The sequence below is a fragment of the Mrakia frigida genome (genome assembly GCF_051309035.1).
Source record: "Mrakia frigida strain ATCC 22029 unplaced genomic scaffold BDY24scaffold_4, whole genome shotgun sequence".
Lineage (NCBI taxonomy): Eukaryota > Fungi > Basidiomycota > Tremellomycetes > Cystofilobasidiales > Mrakiaceae > Mrakia > Mrakia frigida.
In genome coordinates this window covers 257,807-275,662 of record NW_027481277.1, presented here as the reverse complement: position 1 = coordinate 275,662, position 17,856 = coordinate 257,807, and the positions used below count along the sequence as shown (strand labels likewise).

General features: G+C 54.4%; 5 protein-coding genes across 5 annotated transcripts; 1 reads left to right on the top strand and 4 right to left on the bottom strand.

Moving 5' to 3' along the window:
- Window positions 1-361: 361 nt before the first annotated feature.
- Window positions 362-2,514, top strand: BDY24DRAFT_377873 (nucleotide-diphospho-sugar transferase). Its single transcript, XM_076638836.1, has 10 exons — window positions 362-776; window positions 860-991; window positions 1,082-1,280; window positions 1,355-1,452; window positions 1,522-1,606; window positions 1,721-1,759; window positions 1,835-1,956; window positions 2,053-2,087; window positions 2,177-2,185; window positions 2,294-2,514. The coding sequence occupies exons 1-10, from the start codon at window positions 510-512 to the stop codon at window positions 2,451-2,453; spliced, it is 1,146 nt and encodes a 381-aa protein (XP_076499838.1). The 5' UTR covers window positions 362-509; the 3' UTR covers window positions 2,454-2,514.
- Window positions 2,515-2,670: 156 nt separating this feature from the next.
- Window positions 2,671-6,557, bottom strand: MET6 (5-methyltetrahydropteroyltriglutamate-homocysteine S-methyltransferase). Its single transcript, XM_076638835.1, has 12 exons — window positions 6,468-6,557; window positions 6,165-6,306; window positions 5,899-6,005; window positions 5,708-5,774; window positions 4,613-5,606; window positions 4,258-4,519; window positions 4,092-4,171; window positions 3,705-4,002; window positions 3,495-3,617; window positions 3,290-3,387; window positions 3,130-3,197; window positions 2,671-3,038 (listed from the first exon to the last, which is right to left on the bottom strand). Exons 1-12 carry the CDS (start codon window positions 6,502-6,504, stop codon window positions 2,996-2,998), a joined length of 2,319 nt encoding a protein of 772 aa, XP_076499837.1. The 5' UTR covers window positions 6,505-6,557; the 3' UTR covers window positions 2,671-2,995.
- A 285-nt stretch (window positions 6,558-6,842) lies between these two features.
- On the bottom strand, window positions 6,843-10,625 carry BDY24DRAFT_377855 (uncharacterized protein). Its single transcript, XM_076638834.1, has 8 exons — window positions 10,052-10,625; window positions 8,939-9,770; window positions 8,731-8,854; window positions 8,505-8,649; window positions 8,181-8,417; window positions 7,619-8,099; window positions 7,430-7,548; window positions 6,843-7,240 (listed from the first exon to the last, which is right to left on the bottom strand). The coding sequence occupies exons 1-8, from the start codon at window positions 10,522-10,524 to the stop codon at window positions 7,222-7,224; spliced, it is 2,430 nt and encodes an 809-aa protein (XP_076499836.1). The 5' UTR covers window positions 10,525-10,625; the 3' UTR covers window positions 6,843-7,221.
- A 991-nt stretch (window positions 10,626-11,616) lies between these two features.
- BDY24DRAFT_377849 (survival factor 1 family protein) lies at window positions 11,617-14,147 on the bottom strand. The gene is made up of 10 exons (XM_076638833.1): window positions 14,083-14,147; window positions 13,676-13,861; window positions 13,461-13,593; window positions 13,171-13,364; window positions 12,899-13,013; window positions 12,719-12,814; window positions 12,577-12,647; window positions 12,295-12,457; window positions 12,078-12,184; window positions 11,617-11,947 (listed from the first exon to the last, which is right to left on the bottom strand). Exons 1-10 carry the CDS (start codon window positions 14,109-14,111, stop codon window positions 11,797-11,799), a joined length of 1,245 nt encoding a protein of 414 aa, XP_076499835.1. The 5' UTR covers window positions 14,112-14,147; the 3' UTR covers window positions 11,617-11,796.
- Window positions 14,148-14,217: 70 nt separating this feature from the next.
- On the bottom strand, window positions 14,218-16,947 carry BDY24DRAFT_377842 (PCI domain-containing protein). The gene is made up of 11 exons (XM_076638832.1): window positions 16,448-16,947; window positions 16,250-16,356; window positions 16,107-16,167; window positions 15,903-16,004; window positions 15,702-15,805; window positions 15,220-15,583; window positions 14,991-15,106; window positions 14,865-14,898; window positions 14,655-14,792; window positions 14,474-14,549; window positions 14,218-14,402 (listed from the first exon to the last, which is right to left on the bottom strand). Exons 1-11 carry the CDS (start codon window positions 16,742-16,744, stop codon window positions 14,392-14,394), a joined length of 1,410 nt encoding a protein of 469 aa, XP_076499834.1. The 5' UTR covers window positions 16,745-16,947; the 3' UTR covers window positions 14,218-14,391.
- Between the last annotated feature and the right edge of the window lie 909 nt (window positions 16,948-17,856).

Genomic DNA, 17,856 nt, shown 5'->3' with positions numbered 1-17,856 from the left:
TCCTCGACCATTTCTGCCCTTTCTTGGACTACGATAGATTTACTCAGCCCTCTGAATTCTCACAGTAGTCGTCTGCGACTTCTCTCGAGCATCTGTAGGCTTGGAAGGCCAGGGAGAAAGCTCGACGGTCGTCTTCGTTTCCTCCCGCTCAACATCACTCCCACGCCTCCGACTTCACTTCTACCGCCACGAGCGAAGCTTCAAGATGATCTCCAAGTAGTATCCAAGCAAAGCGGGGTTTGAGTGACTGACTTTTTGAACGTCTCGAATGGCATTTCAACTGTTTCCCTTTCTTGATGTCACCAACGCGATGCCCTTCCTCCCTTCGACAGCTGCAGAGTTTCGAAAGAGCGCTCTTCAACTCCCACCCTTTACTGTCAAGATACTCATCGCTCGCTTTCCGTTCTAGGATCGCCACCTTCCCGCTCTTCATCCCTCCTGCGTCTCCCTTCTTCTTCCTCCCTCGCTCTTCCCCCCTTCGAAAATCCCCGAGCTCGTTCTCTTGCCTCATGCAGATCGGAACCTGGATCTCTCACTTTCGCTCCCGTCCCTCCCCAAGAGAGAGTATTCTCTTCACCTTCGTCGTCCTCTTCGTTGTCTCCTTCCTCCATCCTCGCTCGAGGGACGCGTTCAGCTCCAGTCCTCGTCGTCCGTCCCATCAGTTTCAAGAGGAGAGCGACGAGCACTCGCTTCCTTCATTAACCGGGGAGCCGACTCATTGGTGCGATGGAGATAGCGGCTCTATTTGGCCAGGATGCGACGAGGGAAAGACGCAGGTGAGTGCACGATTCACTCGCTCTCTCGTTTCTCGAACATGAGCTCACCGCTCCCCTCCTTTTCTCTGGCGTTTATTTCCCAGAGGTTCGCCTACGTACAATACGCCACTACTGTAGAATACCTCTGCAACTCTCTGATCGCTTTCACTCGTCTTCGTCGGTTCAACACGAGAGCAGAGCTGGCTTTTTTGCACCCTCTCGAATGGAACGACTTCGTGAGTATGCCTCATCTCCCTCCTCTCCTGTCTCTTTTGATCGAAGCCTCCATCGATATCTCCGATTCTGATGCTCCTTCTTACGTGCAGGATGAATCACACGCTGTCAGCAAACTCCTTCGCAAGATCGACGCGCTCGATGTCAACTTTCATCCAATCGAGATCCTTTCTCGCGACGTCGGAGAGAAGACTTGGTCGCAGTCCTTCACGAAACTCATGGCTCTCGGTCTCACGGAATACGACCGAGTGATCCACTTCGACAGCGACGGGTTGATCTTCAAAAACCTCGGTGAGTCGAACCGACCTCTTTTCATGAGATCTTCTGGGACTGAGGCCTCTCTGTTTCTGCCTTTTCGTTCTCAGACCATCTCTTCTTCTCACCTCAAGCGAGCATTGCTCTTCCCCGAGCCTACTGGTTGAACGACGTCCCCGGACAGGCGAACTCAGCGCCCGAAGTTTTGGTTCGTCTTCTCACCTTTCGTCGTTCACCCCTTGACATCATCCTGAGTCCTCCTTCTTCGGTTTGAAAGGCTTCTCACATCATGGTTCTGACTCCTTCTCAGCACATGTATGAGCGAGTGGTGGACATGGTCAAGGGCGAGAACCAAGTCGAAGGTTCGTCTTCACTTCCATTTTCGTTTGCTAGTTTCCTTCGACGACTGCTTTCTCTCCCGCCTCTTCGAGCAGTCCATACTTTTCTGACCTCTACAATATCCTTCTCACTTCTAGGCTTCGACATGGAGCTCATGAACCGACTAGGGAAAGGAAGTGAGTCCCGCAAATCGAGACCGTCGCGCGCTTCGTTCGTTTCCCTCTGTTTTCTGACCTTCGTCTTTGCTTCAGGTGCTCTCATTCTTCCTCATCGACACTATGCCATGCTTTCCGGAGAATTTAGGAGGGACGACGACGACCACGCTCGATATTTGGGAGAGGATCCGTCGTTGACGTGGGATCCCGACGCGGAGGTTCGATTTTTTCCTCCCTTTCTCTTCATACACCTTCCTCTATCTCTGAACTCGTTGCTGACACAGAAACTCGTATTTATTCTCACCCGTTCACAGGCTGAATCATCCTTTTACGTTCACTTCTCCGACTGGTGAGCTCGTCGCGTCTGATTTCTCGCCTTCTTTCTTTCTCATCCCGTCCGCTGATCTCGATCTCGCTCGTTCACCTTCACCTCTCAAGGCCGCTCCCGTATGTTCACCACCTCTTCCTCTCCTCTTCTCCCGCCCGATCTCAAACTCGCTCTAATCGCTTCCCTCTTGCTCTTCCTCGTCTTGTGTCTCGTTCTCGTCCTCTCAGCAAACCCTGGATCCGCTCGGACGCCGACTTCAAGACCGCTCGTCCTCGCTGTAGCATAGATCCCGCCAGCTTTGTAGCGCAGGACTGTCGGAACCGGAAGCACTGGGTGGCGTTGTACGAGGAGTATTGGAGGGAGAAGGCGGAGACTTGCGACGCGTAGATGCAGTATTAGAACGAGGGTTTCGCTTCTCGCTGTAGATTAATAGAGAGTAGAAGGAGGGAAGGAAGGGTCACACTGTATGTATCTGCTATGTTGTTAGCCTAGTTCTGAAAGTCGAGTCGAGCTCGCATCGAAGGGGGAGAACGACCTGCGTCTTCGCTCCTTCCCTCTCCGTCTCTTCATTTTCCTTCCTTCTCTTTCGAACAAGCAGAGGAAATCAGGGAGAAAAAAGTTGATTGATCATCGAAAAAGTTGAGTCTTCGACGTCAGGGATCACGAAACCGGAACTACAAAATCTACTTCGTACAACGACGGGCGAGAGAGAGGGAAAAAACGGTGCTAGGAGACGAGAGGAGAGAGAGAAAGGGAAATGCTAGATGTGAGAGGTTGTTTGTTCGTTGAGAACAGGTGCGAAGTGCAGGTACGGATCGTGATAAAGTTAAGGGAAAAGCGAGAACGGGAGAAGAAAGCAAAAGAAGCGAGAACGAGACGAGAGACCAAGGAGAAACCAAAAAAGAGAGGGAGGGAGAGCCGACCACTGTTTAAGCGGTGGCGGGGTAGGTGGCTCGGGCCCACTTGGCGGCGCTAGAGGAGGGAGAGAGGAGAAGGAAGAGGAGAGGTCAGTAAAGGAGGGAGGAGGGAAGGAAGCTCGACGAGGAAGAGAGAGAAGACTCACGCGACGAGGTTCTTGAGCGACGCCTCCGTCTCGGTCCAGCCTCGAGTCTTGAGTCCACAATCGGGGTTCTACAAGAAGACGAAGGTCAAAAATAACGCGTCAGCTTACAAAGTCATGCGACGACGGAAGGAAGGCATGCTGAGAGGCGAAATGGACGAACAATGTCGAGAAGGTCGGCAGGGATCCTCTCCAAGTAAGCGAGCAGACGACCCTTGATCTCCTCAACGGAGGGAACTCGAGGGGAGTGGATGTCGAAAACTGAGAAATAGGGAGAGTGTATGTATATATCAGTGACCAGGAAGGAGGCTGGGAGGAAAGGGAGGGGAAGGCAAGGGGAAGGGGGAGGGGAAGAGAAGCGAGCTCACCTCCGGGTCCGATTCCGTTGGCGTAGGAGTGGGACTGGAAGACGTCGAGGAGCTTCATGTCGGACTTGGAAGCCTCGATGGAGATGGAGTCGGCATCGAGCCTCTGGATGGAGGGGAAGATGTCTGCGAGAACGAGAAGAAGAGGAGGAGGGAACGATCAGTAAGGGAAGACGAAAGACGAGCGAGCAGAAGACAGAACAGAGAACGAACCGTTGAAGTCGGAGTAGCAGAAGTGAGAAGCGACGAAGGTCGAGTCCTCAACTCCGGAGGTGGAGAGTCGGAAAGAGTCGACGGCCCAGAGGAGGTAGGAGTCCCAGTCGACTCGTCGGAGGGGAAGACCCTCTCGGATCGCAGGCTCGTCGACCTGGATGGCGTAGATACCGGCGGCCTCGAGGTCGATGACCTCGTCTCGGAGGGAGAGAGCGAGCTGCTTGCACTGAACCTCTCGGGTGACGTCGATTCGGGGGAACGACCAGTTGAGGATGGTGACGGGTCCAGTAAGCATTCCCTGAGAGAGAAGAGAGAGAAAGGAGGGAAGGAAGGTCAGCGAGGAGCTCCAGGAGAGGAGGAAGACGCGTCAGGAAATCGAGAACGAACCTTGACGGGCTTGGAGGTGAGGGACTGAGCGTAAGCGGACCATCGGACGGTCATGGGTCCGTCTCGAGAGATGTCAGAGACTGAAGAACGAAGAGAAGAGGAAGAGGTCGAGTCAGTTTCTCAAAGTTCGTAAGAGCGAGAGAGGAAGAGAGAACGAGCGACTCACCGATGATAGGAGGTCGAACGCATCGAGATCCGTAGGACTGAACCCATCCGTTCTGGGTGAAGATGAATCCGTTGAGCATCTCTCCGAAGTACTGGACCATGTCGTTCCTCTCGGGCTCTCCGTGGACGAGCAAGTCGAGGTCGACCTTCTCCTGGAATCGGATGACCTTCTCGACCTCAGCCTCCATGGCCTTCTCGTAGTCCTCAACGGAGAGCTCTCCCTTGTTGAGCCTGTTTCGGGCGACTCGGATCTCCTTGGTTTGCTGGAGGAGGGAGAGAAAGAAGAAGAGGACGAAGGTCAGTAAAAGGAGAAAGAACGACGAGAGAAGAGAGGAAAGAAGAAACGAAGGACGAACGGGGAAAGATCCGATGGTGGTGGTGGGGAATCGAGGGAGCTTGAGCTTGAGAGCCTGGGCAGCCTTTCGGATGGGGAAAGCGGACTTCCTGTTGAAGTCGGCGTCCTTGATGGCGGCGACTCTGTCTCGGACCTTGGAGTCGGAGGTCTCCTCGAACTCTCGTCGAGCCTTGATGGAGGCCTTGTTGGCGGCGAGGAGGGTAGCGTACTTCTCGTCGGTGGATCCGGAGGCGGCGTGGGCGAGGGTAGCGACCTCGGAGACCTTCTCGAGGGCGAAGGAGAGCCAGTCGGACTGCTGAGCGGTGAGTCGGGTCTCGGAGGCGAGGGTGACGGGAGTGTGGAGGAGGGAAGAGGAGGTGGCGACGATGACTCGCTCGGCGGAGAGAGCAGCGATGGCCTTCTTGGTGACCTCGAGGGCGGCGGTCAAGTCGGCCTTCCAGACGTTTCGACCAGAGATGAGTCCGAGGGAGAGGATGATGTTGGTGGGCTTGACGGCGGCGAGGACAGCGTCGAGCTGGGCAGGGTCTCCTCGCTCGGAGAGATCGACGTGGAGAGCAGCGATGGGGAGGGACTTGACGAAGTCGAGGGACTTTCCGAGTCGTCCGAAGTAGGTGGTGAGGACGATCTTGGGGGCGACCTTGGAGAGGGCCTCGTAGGTGGAAGCGAACTCGGCTCCGAGAGCCTCAGCCTTGTCGAGAACGAGGACGGGCTCGTCGATCTGGACGTACTCGGCTCCGGCAGCCTTGAGCTGGGAGAGGAGCTCGGCGTAGACGGGGACGAGCTTGGAGAGGGCCTGGAGAGGCTCGTATCCGGGAGCGGCGTCTCGGGCGGGCTTAGCGAAGGCGAGGAGGGTGATGGGACCAAGGACGACGGGTCGGGTGGTGATACCGAGAGCCTTCGCCTCGTTGAACTCGTCAAGAGCCTTGTTGAAGTTGAGCTTGAAGTCGGTGGATCCAGAGATCTCGGGGACGATGAAGTGGTAGTTGGAGTCGAACCTGAGAGAGAAGGAGGAAGGGAAAGAAGGAAGAGGATCAGCCCACGTTCGAGGAGGGAAGACGGGAACGAACGAGGGAAGAAGATGAGATGGCGAACTCACCACTTCTTCATCTCCATAGCCTGAAGATCAACACCCTTCTCGGGCTCCTGTCGTCCTCGACCCATGGCTGTAGAAGAGGAGGAAGAGAGAAAGAGGAAGCAAGCAAAGGTTAGTCGGAAGCTTCGAGAAAGAAAAAGTCGAAAACGGACGCCAGCGCATGGGCTGAAAAAGGGGAAGAGAGATGAACGAACCGAACGAGACGTCGAGGGGAGAGAGACCGTTCTGGAGGTATCGCTCAGGGATGATGTTGAGAGCGTTGACAGTGTCGAGAACGTGATCGTAGAAAGAGAAGTCACCGCTGCAGAAGAGGAGAAGAGAAGGATTAAAAAAGGGTCAGCGGCGAGTCTTCCGAATGAAAAGTCGTCCCATGTTGGGACCTCCTCCCTCCTCCTTCTCCCCTCCCTTTCGACCGTTTTTGCTCCCTTCTGCTCAGAAAAAGAAAGAGGTAGACACTCACGAAGCAATGAAGTCGGCTCCAGCAGACTTCTGCGACTCCCATCGCTCCTTCCTTATGGCAACGGCACTCTTCTGGAGATCCTCCTCGGTGATCTTGTGCGCCCAGTAGGCCTCGACAGACTTCTTGATCTCACGGTTGGGACCTGGGAAGAAGGAAGAGAACGAGCGTGCGAAAGGAAGAGGAGAGAAGAAGAAGAGCAAGAGGGGAGGAAGAGAAGGAGGAAGGAAAGGAATCAGCCAACACGTTCTCGGAGATGTGGGCGAAAGAGCTCTCGATCCAAGGAGAAGCGAAGGAAGTACTCACCAATTCGGGGGAATCCGAGAACAGCAGAAGCGACCATAGTGAAAGAGAAGAGAAAGGAAGGAAAAGGGGAAGGGGGGGAGGGTGGTGGGTGGGAGGAAGAGAAGGAAGGAGAGATGATTCTGACTTTTTCAGGGAAATTGGAACTACGCTGAGCTCGCCTTCTTCTTGCGAAAACAGGACCAATCCGGCCTTCCCCTCACTTTCCTGGGGCAGGTTTTCCGATAGACAGCGGCAGGCCTTGGTCCTTGCAGAGGATAGATTCCGATACGAAGCTTGAAAAGGTGGACAGTTTTTGCAAGACGCGCTTCCTCTTCGTCGCGACATCGACCCATCGGTTGGTCCTCTCTCTCCGTTTTTCGAGTTGAGCACCGAGATCGAAGAGCGTAGACCAAGCTGGCTAGGTGAAGATGTATAGTAGCAAACGAGATCGAGAGAAAATAAAGAGCAAGGAGAGGCGTGAAGAAAGAGAGCCAGGGAAAGAAGGAAGAGAGAGGGCTGAATCGGGTCGTTACGAGGAAAGGAGACGAAGACGAAGAAGAAGGATGGCTAGTACAAATGCAAGCAGGGATACAAGTGTATTAGTAGAAGGATACCCTAACGTAGGTAGCAATGGAACGAGAGACGAAGCAAGGAAGATAAGTAATGCAGGAGAAAGCGAGAGGAGGGAGAGGAAGAGGAGAGGTCGCTCGTGGAAGGTACGTCGTCCTCCTCCTCGACACACGAACCAATGAACCAGCGTCGACCACCACCACCTTCAGGAGCACACACAGCCACTGTGGAAACCAAAAGAGAAGGAGGAGAAACGAGGTCAGTGAACCGATCTGGAAGGAAACTGAAGCGAACGACGACGACGGGAGAGTCGTCGGCGTGTCGAGAACGCAGAAGAGGACACCTACAAGATCCTCTCCGCTCCTTCTCCCACGAGAGATCCGAGAAGAGATGAGTTGCGAGATGAGCCGTACCTTGAGAACCACCAACTCGAACGAAGCTGCTCGACCCAGTGCACGATGAGCGCCAGACGAAGTCGAGGAGATCGAATCGGCAGGAGTTTGGCTTTTTCGTACTCATCGATGGGGATGACCTGTAGCATCGAGTGAAGAGAAAAGTCAGCGACATGGGAGAGAAGGTAAGAAGGAAGTTTGGTTGCTCACCGAAGCCATCCAGTAACCACAAACGCTCGGATCGCTCGGCATGGGTCCGTAGGTGTTGTTGAGTCGTTGAAGAAGCCACGGCGCACTCCCGCTCCTGAGATGATCGATGAACTCTTGACAGATGGCCATGAGCTCAGCGGTGGAGAGATCGGCTGGGTTTCGATGGATGCCGGGTTGGGTGGGAGTGCGCTGAAGAGCTGGAGGTCGAGCGGATTGAGGAGGAGAGGGAGTGGATCGGATGAGAGGGTTGTTGGGAGAGGGAAGAGCATCGGAGACTGGGATGTCTGGGGAGGTTGGAGGGATGCGAGGAGGGGTGGTCGAAGAGGAGGATGAGGAGTTGGGAGAGGAAGGTTGAGGGGCAGGAGGATCCGAGGGAGTTGGACGAGACGAAGACGCGCCGGGTTCAGCTGCTCGAGCTTGTCCTCTCGCCACAGCGACTCGTTCCATCTCGGCTTCGTCCTCGGGTGAGATGTCGTCGAGTCTGAGATTCGTAGGAAGAGAGGAAGAGAGTCAGTGAAGTGTTCGAGGCTGAGACGAGACGGAAACGAAACGGAAGACTCACCTCTCAACTCGTCCAACCGTATACCCATCGAGCGTTCCCTTCTCCAACACCTTGAACCTCCAACTCCCAACCGTTTCAATCATGCTCCTTCCATCGTTCAACATCTGAACACTTCTGATCTCCAGCATCGTTCCGTACTCGACAGCTCCCGATCCGATCGACGACTCTCGAGGAGGAAGGACCATTCCGAAGCGAGGAGAGTTGGATTCGATGCAGCGACGAAGCATGAGACGATATCTGGAATAAGCGGAAGAGACCAAGGAGGGTCAGCATGGAGATCGAAAGTAGGATTCGAGAGGGAGAGATCGAAGCGAAGAGACGAACCTTGGCTCGAAGACGTGAAGAATCGTAGGCATGAACGGGAAAGCGAGGGTGCAGACGAAGATCGGGATATCCATTCGAGCGTCTCGTTCTCCCTGTTCGACTCCTAATTTCCGATCGGCGTATTCGGAAGGGAAGGCAGTGGTGACTGAAGGAAAGAAGACGAGAAGTACGATCAGCTTCGATTTCGCGTCTCCCTCTCACTCGAAAAGCGAAGGATCGGACTCACGGATGTTCTGCAGAACCCTGTTGACGGCCATTCCTCGTCCAGTAGTAACCGGAAGGTCCGATCGGCAGAGAGGGCATTTTGGCGAGTGATCGAGGGAACGAGCGATGCACCGTCGACAGAAGGTCTGGAGTCAACGAACGGAAGGACGCGTCAAGTCAACATCCCTACCTCTGGAGAAAGAGGTACGAGAAAGAGACAAGGTACTCACATGTCCACACCCCGTCGTGACCGGCTCGAACAGCATATTCCTACACACATCACAATCCATCAACCCCGTCATTTCCTTCTCTGCTCCTCCTCTCCCTTTCCTCCCTCCTCCTTCAACCGCAGGACTCCTCCTCCTCTCCTCCCCTGAAATCTTCCTCGTCGACGACGATCCCGCTCCTCTCGACGACGAAGGTCGACTCGATCCTCCTCCTCTCCTGGGCGACGACGACGATGAAGCGGATCCTCCGTTGTTGGAAGGGTGAGGCGACGACGATCTCGACGAGCAGGCCGAGTTGGAAGATCGCAAGCGATGACGGTTCGACGTCGATGAAGAGGAGGAGGCGAGTTGAGCTGGAAGGTCGGAAGCGGAGAGGGTGTGGTGAGGTTTTGGACGCGTGGAGGGAGCTGCCGGAGAGCGACGTTGGCGTTTGGATGCTTTCCGACTTGGGTTTCCTCCCTCGATCTCTCCTTCTGCGTCCACTCCTTCGTCGTCTGAAGAATCCTCCGTCGTAGTTCCACCTCCCTTCGACCCTTCTCCTTCATCCTCCCTCTCCATTTCACTATCCTCCCAATCCAGCCCTCCTCCTCCCTCTTCTCCTCCTCCTCTCGCGACGACAAGACCCAGCACCTTCCCTAGGACGACATCAGGACTGATCTCGACTCGTTTGAGCTCATCGGGCGTCCAGGTGCATCCTTCGATCGGGCAGTTGGATCGATGCGAGGTCGAGGAAGAGGAGGAGGAGGAAGTCGAGAGGGAATGAGCGTCGCAGAGGGTGTGGCCGCAAGGGAGCGTGTAAGGATGATGGAGGAGCGTCGAGGGAGGGCAGAGAGGACTGAGAAAAAAAAAATTAAGATCGAGATCAAGAGAAGGGGCGTGTGTCAGGTGGGAGACTTTTTGAAAGCAAAGTTTCAGGCAGAAGAGAGGGCAGAAAGAAGAGCGAGAGGTGATGGCTGGAGGGGAAGGGATCGAAGTCTTGGATCGAAATCGGGGGATTACATCCGCTTCAATCAAGAGCTCTAGAGCCAGCACTTCTGCTCGCCTCCTCTCGTGCGAGAGGCAGTAATGTAGCTGGGAATTGACAAGAGAAGGAAGAGGACCAGAAATCAAACTCACCAAGCGAGACCTCGTCTGACAGCTGTCCACCGATCCAAGCCTCGAGCTGAGCTCATCGAAGGGTCGTCTTCTCCTCCCGTTTCGAGCGTTTGAGAAGTAGCAGAACTTGGTCCTTGTGATCGAGATCCATCGTCCGAGTTGGTTCTCCTCCTTGGACTTGTCGGTCTCGATGAGGACGATGGCGTGAGGGAGGGAGGTTGATGGTGAGGAGGTTGAGTTGAAGGAGGAGGAGGAGGAAACGAGCTCGTTGAAGTTGAGCTCGGTGAAAAAGAGTCGTGATGAAGGATCAAAGGAACGAGCGTATCCCGAGGTGCTATAGAGGAGGAGGAGGTCGAAGAAGTGGTATCGCAAGCTGGAGGAGGAGGGGAGCGAGGAGGAGTAGGTCCCGTCCCGATATCGTTGGTGTTGGACGAAGAGGACGAGCTCACCCCGAGAGGGAGAGGAGGAGGAGGAGCAGGAGGAAGGCCGTCCATCGGAGAGGCGGACGATTTGCTGAGAGTTGTGTAGATCTTGTGCTCGCTCTTATAGGCCTGGGAGAAGGAAGTGGGAGGTTTCTGAGGGTGATGGTTTGAGGGGAAAGGAGAGGAGAGGGAGAGTGGGCCGCCTCTCACTTCCCTTGCGAGGTTGCCTCGGATCGTTTGGTCGATTCGGGGAGCAGATCGAGCTTTTCGCACAGTTCTAGCGTTTCTTGTTTAGAGGGGGCCAGAAATCCATTAACAATCGAGGTCAGAGAACATTTGAACTACAGACAGCGGAAGGCGAAAGGAAAGGAGAGGGCTTCCGTCGAAAGAGAGAACATCGGGAGGGAGAAGAAGACGAGAGAACGCGACCACGCCTTTCCGTTTGGTTTCTCATTCATTGAATGCTGTTCTGTTTGCGAGAGCTGTTCTTTCTGAGATCTCGATTCTAGAGACTCGATTTTCTCTCGGTGAAGAGGCTCCTTGATCTCCACGTAATACAGTCAGGAAGGATCGGAATCGAAGAGACGTCGATCTCGACGCGTCGTCTCTCTTCGTCCTCTCACCCCTCTCTTTTTCGAGATCGAGCGCTCATACATCCTTCTTCCTGTAGCCGAATGTGTTTGTCGATAAGTTCTTGGCCTTTCCTACAACTCTGCAGCATCCCATTTCTCTCCGATCTAGTCTATCTTCGCCTCGTTCGTTCGATTGGGATTCGTCGTGTCTCGTCCGAGCCGTCCTTTCGATCTTCCTTCCCTCCCCTCACCGGCTCCTCGTAAAAGCCTCCAGCCCCTCTCTAAAAGCTTCCCGATCTACCTTCACCGCGTTCATCCATTCCCGCTCGATTTCAAGGGCTCGCACGGCCGAGCAGTCTTGCTTCTCCCTCCCTCTTTTTACCTTTCTACTTCCTTTCGCCGTCTCGTGAACTTCTCCAGAAGCCCACTCTCCGTATATACGACTCTAGAGCATGAGGAATCCCCGATCTGTGGTCACCTCCTTCGTCGCTCGCTCGATCTGAACTCGTTTCGTCTCGATCCTTGCTCTCGCCTCCTCCAGCGCTCTCTCGTCTCTCCTCCCTCTTTCTGCTCCTTCCAAACACCCAGAAAAGGAAACAGCAAGAGCGCATTAAAGTATCAAGAAAGTATAGACTACAGTAGCACTATCAGTCAGTGCGCAAGGCAAAACGAGAAAACGAGAAAGAAAAAAAGGGAAACCTGCATGGAACGAGAACGAAAACACATCGAGACCCAAACGTCTACAGATCTAGTGTAAGAGATCTACGTACATCTACTCCGAAATGAACGTCAACTCGTCAAAGAACTTCCCCTCGATGATCTTCTCCTCCTCCCCTGGGAGGGTCAGGTGAAGCTGCCCGTCTCGGAAGTGCTGGAAGATGTAGGGCTTGGTTCCTGCTACGACGGAGACGACTTTCTTGAGACTGGAGAGCGGGGAGGGGGTAGGAGGGAGGGAGGGAGGTGGACAAAAAAAGGAGGAAGAGGAGGGAGGAAGAAGGTCAGCAAGACGAAAACGAGAACGAGAACGAGACGAAAAGGGAGATCGAAACTCACACGTAAGGGATCTCAGCCAGAACATCCACCTTCTCGATCAACCCATCTTCTCCGACAGCTCCCGTTCCCGAGGGTCCTTCGATCCAAGCCGAAGCTTCTCCAGCTCCCTGCAACAAACGAAAAGAGAACGAAAAAAAAGGGAGAGACGCGTCAGGTTTCGTCTTCTTCTTGTTCACCCCGAAACTCAGAGGCCAAGATGAAAGCGAAACCCACTCACCCCTTCGACAGGACCCGCCCACTCGAACTTGACCTTCCTCGGAGCCATGTACCCCGTGAACTCGTCCTTTGCGACGTCGAGGTGGGTGACTTTGGAGACGGTTCCCTTGGACGAACCGGTCTCTCCTGGAGCGTGGAGTTGGGAGGTTACGAGAGTGAGTTTGCTGTGGGTCGACGAAGTGGAGGAGAAAAGAAGATTTAAAGTTGAGTTGAAAAGAAGGAGGGAGGGAGGAAGAAAGAAGGGAGGGAGGGGAGAGGAGAAGGAAGGGAGGCGGCGACGAACCCATCAACCACGACGGCTCCAAAGTTGTACTTGTTTCGTCCCTTTCCCTTTCCATCAACACCGTGCTCGTCCTAGAGTTCAGTCGAACCGAGTGAAAGTCAGCTCTGCGCTCGAGAAGCAGGCAGCTTCAAAGTCGACTCACAGTCGTTCCAACCTCGGATTGAACGGCTCTGACCCTTCCCTTCCCGTCGGGTCCTCCAGGAGACGAGAAGAAGGCAAAGTTCCACCGTCTGGCGACCTACAAACACACCCAACCCCAACAAAGTCGAAGCGATCAGCCCTCGAAGCTCGAAGGAAAGGCAGGAGAGGGAGGGAGACTGACGAGGTTGGGCCTCATCCCTTGAACGGCGTGAACGAACATGGCCTCTCCGTCGGCGGAGAGAGCCTTCCCGTTCAGGATGATGTGACCAGCTGAGAGAACGACAGGCATGACTCGGCTGTTCCAACGAAGACCAAACCAAAGCGAACCGAATGAGCTCTCGGAGAACGAACGGACGAGTGAGGAGCTCGAAGCTGAGCTCGATCGAAAGGAGGACGACTCTCTCTCTCTCTTCCCTCTCCCTCCTTCTGAAGTTCTAGTTCGACACAACTCACCTAACGATATGCCCCTCCCTCTTCTTCTCGTCCGTCCCAAAGAAGCTCATCCCTCCGTTGGGTCCCTCTCCAATCTTGAACCCGGGCGTCTCCTCGGGTCGAGTCAAGGTGACGCTGATCTGGATCTCCTTGGACAGGTTGGCGTTGATGGTGTAGACTTCGGAACCGTCAGGAGATCCGGTGTGTTTGATTTCCTGATGAGCGTTCGATTCGGTTCAAAAAGAGAGGTGGGTGGGTGTGTAAGGAGGGAGAAGAGAGGGAGGGAAGGAGAGGGAGAGAGACGGACTCACCACCTCGTTCGACTTCCCTCCTCGTCCATTCGCCTTCCACCCCGTCAGGTTCACCGACTTCCAAACGACCGCTTTGGTCTTGGGGTCGTAGTGCTTGAAAACGAACTGAACCGTAGGAGGGACGAGGTAAATTCTAAACCAAAAAACTCAGGTCAGCTCTCGCTCGCTCCTCCTCCTCCTCCTTCCACGACTTCGTTTGCGTTTCAACTACTCACCCAGTAACGGAGAAAATGAGCTGCAACATGATCCAAGACCCATCCTCGAGAGCCGAGTACCAAACCTGAGTTTCTGTTACGAAACCTTTGTTGGTATCGCACGCCCAGGCTGTATCCTCAGCGGAGAGGCGACCAAAGAGGGGACCGGACGTGGGAGGGGTGACGAAGTTGGGAGTGGAGGGATCCCTGCAAGAGACGAAGGAAGAGCGGAAGCAAGTCAGTCTGGGAGTCTATAGTGAGATGTGGGAGAGATAGAAGCTGAGAGAAGCTCTGTATATCTTGAAGGAAGGAGGAGGGAGAAGAGGAAAGCTCGAGAGCTGAAGCTCGCTAGTTCGTCTTCCCTCCCCTCTCCCTCTCCCAGCAGCAAAGCTCTTCTTCTTCCAGAACCAAGAATCTAAAGCACTCACACAGGAGCAGTAGTAGAGAACCAAGACATGTTTGAGAAAGAGGGAAGGGAAGGGAAGGAGGAGAGAGGTGATAATGGTTCGAAACCAACTCGCTAACGGAATCGAAGGAAGGGGCCCGGAAGCGAGTCTCAACCCTAGCACGATTTCGAGTAATTTTTCCTCAACGAAGCCCATCGAAGAGGAGCTGTAGAACTGGTGTTTACATACGAGCGAAAGAAAAAAATGCGCGCCAAAATCGTAGATGTCATGAAACCTCCTCTCCTCCCTCCTCCTCTCGACTCTCTCCTCTCCTCGACGACGACGAACGCTCTAGACGACCACTGCGAGAATCGAACACGAAGATTGTCAGTACTTGAATCTAGAGTCTCGAAGAAACAGAGCTCGAACTCACTAGGAACAGCAGCCGACTCCCCACCGATAGGCTGAAGCAACCCTCGCTGCTTGATCAAGTTTGCGATCATCTCGACCTTGCAAACGATCAAAAAACCAACGATCAAAACCAACAACAACATCAGCTCTCCGCTTTCGAACGAAGGGAAGCAAAGGTTAGTTTAGTTAGGGACGCGACGCACCTTCTCAGCAACCTTCCCAATGTTCTCGTCCCATCGTTCCGTCAAGCTCACACCCTGGAAGTCGAGCGGTTTCTTCTCCCCCGTGTGAGCTCCGAGACCTCCTGCTGTGGCTTGACCTTGGCCTTCGGAGGAGATGTCCTGTGGAAGAGGGGAGGAGGTCAGCGAGGGCAGAGGGAAAGAAAGGGAGGGAGAGGGACGAGGAAGACTCACGCGTCCTTCGAACCAGATGAGCTTGTCGATTTGACTGAACGAAAGCGAAGCAAGGCAAGAGGGTGGAATCAGTTCTCGGCCGAAAGAGGGAAAAGGAAGGATGGAAGGAAGGAAAGAGGGACGCACTCAATCCAACCCCTCAACCTCTCCTGCTCAATCATCTTTCTCGCCATCGACTCGGCTCCAACAGGTGCGAGATCCAGCAAAGCTCCGAGACCTGAGAACGAGATGTTGACGTAGAGCTGCGAATCGAATTCGAACGAAACGAACGAAGCAAAGGTCAGCTCGAAACGAAAGAAACGCGTCCCTTCGTTCTCTTCCCTCCCCCAAAGAAACCACTCCCCCTCCCACTCACCTTCGAACAACTCAACAGATTATGCTCCATTACCGCCCTATCCAACACCGTCTCCGGACCCAGTCTCTCACTCCTCTTCCCTCCCTCCTCTTCCTCCTCCTGCTCAACGATCTCCTCCCCTTCCTCGTCCACCTCGACCCTCACCTCGTTCTTCACGCTCGCCAACCTCGCCAGCTGATGACTCTGCAGCGTCTTCTCGAACTCCTCCACTTCCGAGCGTCGGATGATGTTCTCGAGGAACATCTTGGAGAGGATGGTGTAGGTCGGTAAGGAGGGAGTTCGGTCGTCTCGGTAGAGGGAGGAGAGGATTCGAGATCGAGCGGGTCCGGCGGGAGCGAGGATGGAGCAGGTTACGGAGGCGGTGCTGGGTGGGTGGGGTGGAGATGGGGTGGAAGCGGAAGTGGAGGTGAGAGGGAGAGAGGAGAGGGGAGGTCAGTCAAAGCGAGGGACGGAGAGAGGGAGAGAAGAAGAGAGCGACGAACAGAGCTTGAACCCGTTCCTCCTCAGCAAGATTAGGCATCCACGAGAGCTCGTAGTATCGAAGAGCCGCTTCGTTGAACTTGCGTCCAAAGTCGTTGAGACGAGCCTGAGAAGAACCAAAACCTCAAAAAGAGAGTCAGTCGAGTGAGTGACGCGACTCGACTCGACACATCGACGCACGACGAAGGAAAAGGCAAACGAACCTGAGAAAGCTTGTACATCATGAGCAGCCCAGGATCCTTGCAGTCGTGGATGTAGACGGAAGCTCGGTTGAAGTAGGTCTGAGCTTGGCCGTCGTCTTGGATCTGGCAGGGCGGCGAAGGAGAAGGAGAAGGAGGTGTGTGAGCTTCGAGTTTCGAGGAAGGAGGGACTCGAGCTCGATGAGATGGGATGTGGAGAGAACGAACCTCGAGAAGAAGTCTGACGATCCGAATGAGATGCTCGAGCTTGTCCATGTCGGTGAATTTGCTGTTTGGTTTGAAGAGCGAAGCATAGCAAGGAGGAAAGGTCAGCGACTCGAGAAGGAGGAGGAGGGAAGGGCGAGACGAACCTGTTCCCAGCAGAGTCGAGAGGAATAGTGATGAGAACCTTAGCGGCTTCCAGCCAGTCCTCCTCTGCTTCGAGGATGTCTGCGAGTTGTTTTCGAAGTTGAGTGGTCTACAAGATTCAAAAGCAGAAGCGCGAGAAAGATGGTCAGCTCGACCTCCTCCTTCCTCTCGCTCGCACCATCTCCTCCAACTCGACTGACCTGCTCCTCATAGTTTGCTTCACTTCCACCCCTCCCCGTCGTCTTCTCCAACACTCCTTCCAACACCTCCCTCTTCCCTTGACCTTCCTTCTCTCCAACTCTTCCATCCTGGAGAGCGGAGACGATCTCGGCGTAGACCTGCCTCCCGACGACGAGCGTCACGGACGAGTCGTGCAGGATGTGGTCCACGACGTTCACCAGAGAAGGGATCGGAGTCTTGAACGCTGAAGGGAGGAGTCCAAGGTAGGCGGGGAGGCGATCCTTCTGAGGCAGGGAGGGGATCGAGGAGAGGGACATGGGTGCGAGGGAGGGAGGGAGGAGGTGGAGGGTTGGAGCGAAGGAGAGGAGGTTTTGCGTTTTGACTGGCGATTTTAACCTGGATTTCGACTGGAGACGTGTAGAATTTGGTTCTCGTAGATTACGAGAGCGTAGAGAATGAGTCGAAAAGAGGGAGAGTTTGGTTTGGGAGGAGATGGTGGTTGCGGTCAAGCCGTTCTCCCCCTTTCCAAAGAGTCACGCTTCAGATTTCGAGCTTCTTTTAAAGGGCTGAACTTTTGTGATCTCTTCTCGTCCTCAACCACCAGCACTTCAACCTCTTCTCTGTTCTCTGCTCTCTCTTCTCGCTTCTCATCTCGTTCGCCATGTCCAGCTAACTCGTGAGTCTTTTTCTTCCATCGTCAATTCTCTTCTCTCCTTCTCTCGACTCGCTCGACCTCTCCTCCTCCCATCACCTCCCCTCCCCTCTCCTCTCCTCCCTCTTCAACCACCACACACCTACGCCCTCCTACCCCTACTGGTCGCTGTTCGATGATGATTGGAGGCATTTGGCTTTATGTCCTCTATGGGATCCCTTGGAGGTCGGTTTACGATGCTCCCTGGGGTGCCGGACGAGCATGAAGAAAACTTTCCGCTACCTTAATAACAATACTGAGAACGCCCTTACCCCTCACCAACCTCTTTTCCTTATCACCTACGTCCTGGTTCTGCTGTGAAGAGAACGAAGAACTGACCTTGCTTCCTTTCTTTGGTCCATTCGCTCGTTCAGATTTTTTGAAACTTCTTTGAGCTCGACTCCCTTTTCCCAGGACAGCTGCCTTCGCTCGGATCTTGGGGACGTCGGTTGGGGGATCTATCTATCTATGCTGCTTCAACCCTACCATCTTTCTCTCGGACTGTTTGAAAGATCGTGAAGGTTTTTTTTGTCGAAGGGATGTTGAGCTCGCTCGTTCCTCCTTCCCTCCGTCGTCTCCTTTCCCTCTTGATTGAGCTCAAGCCAAGGTCTTGCTTTCTCTTCCTAGAGCATCAGCGAGCTCACATGCAGCAGCAGAGAACGAGTCGAATCTTGGAAGAGAGCGTCGGAGGGGAGCTCAGGTGAAGGAGGTGAGGAGGTTGGGCTGAAACCGACGAGG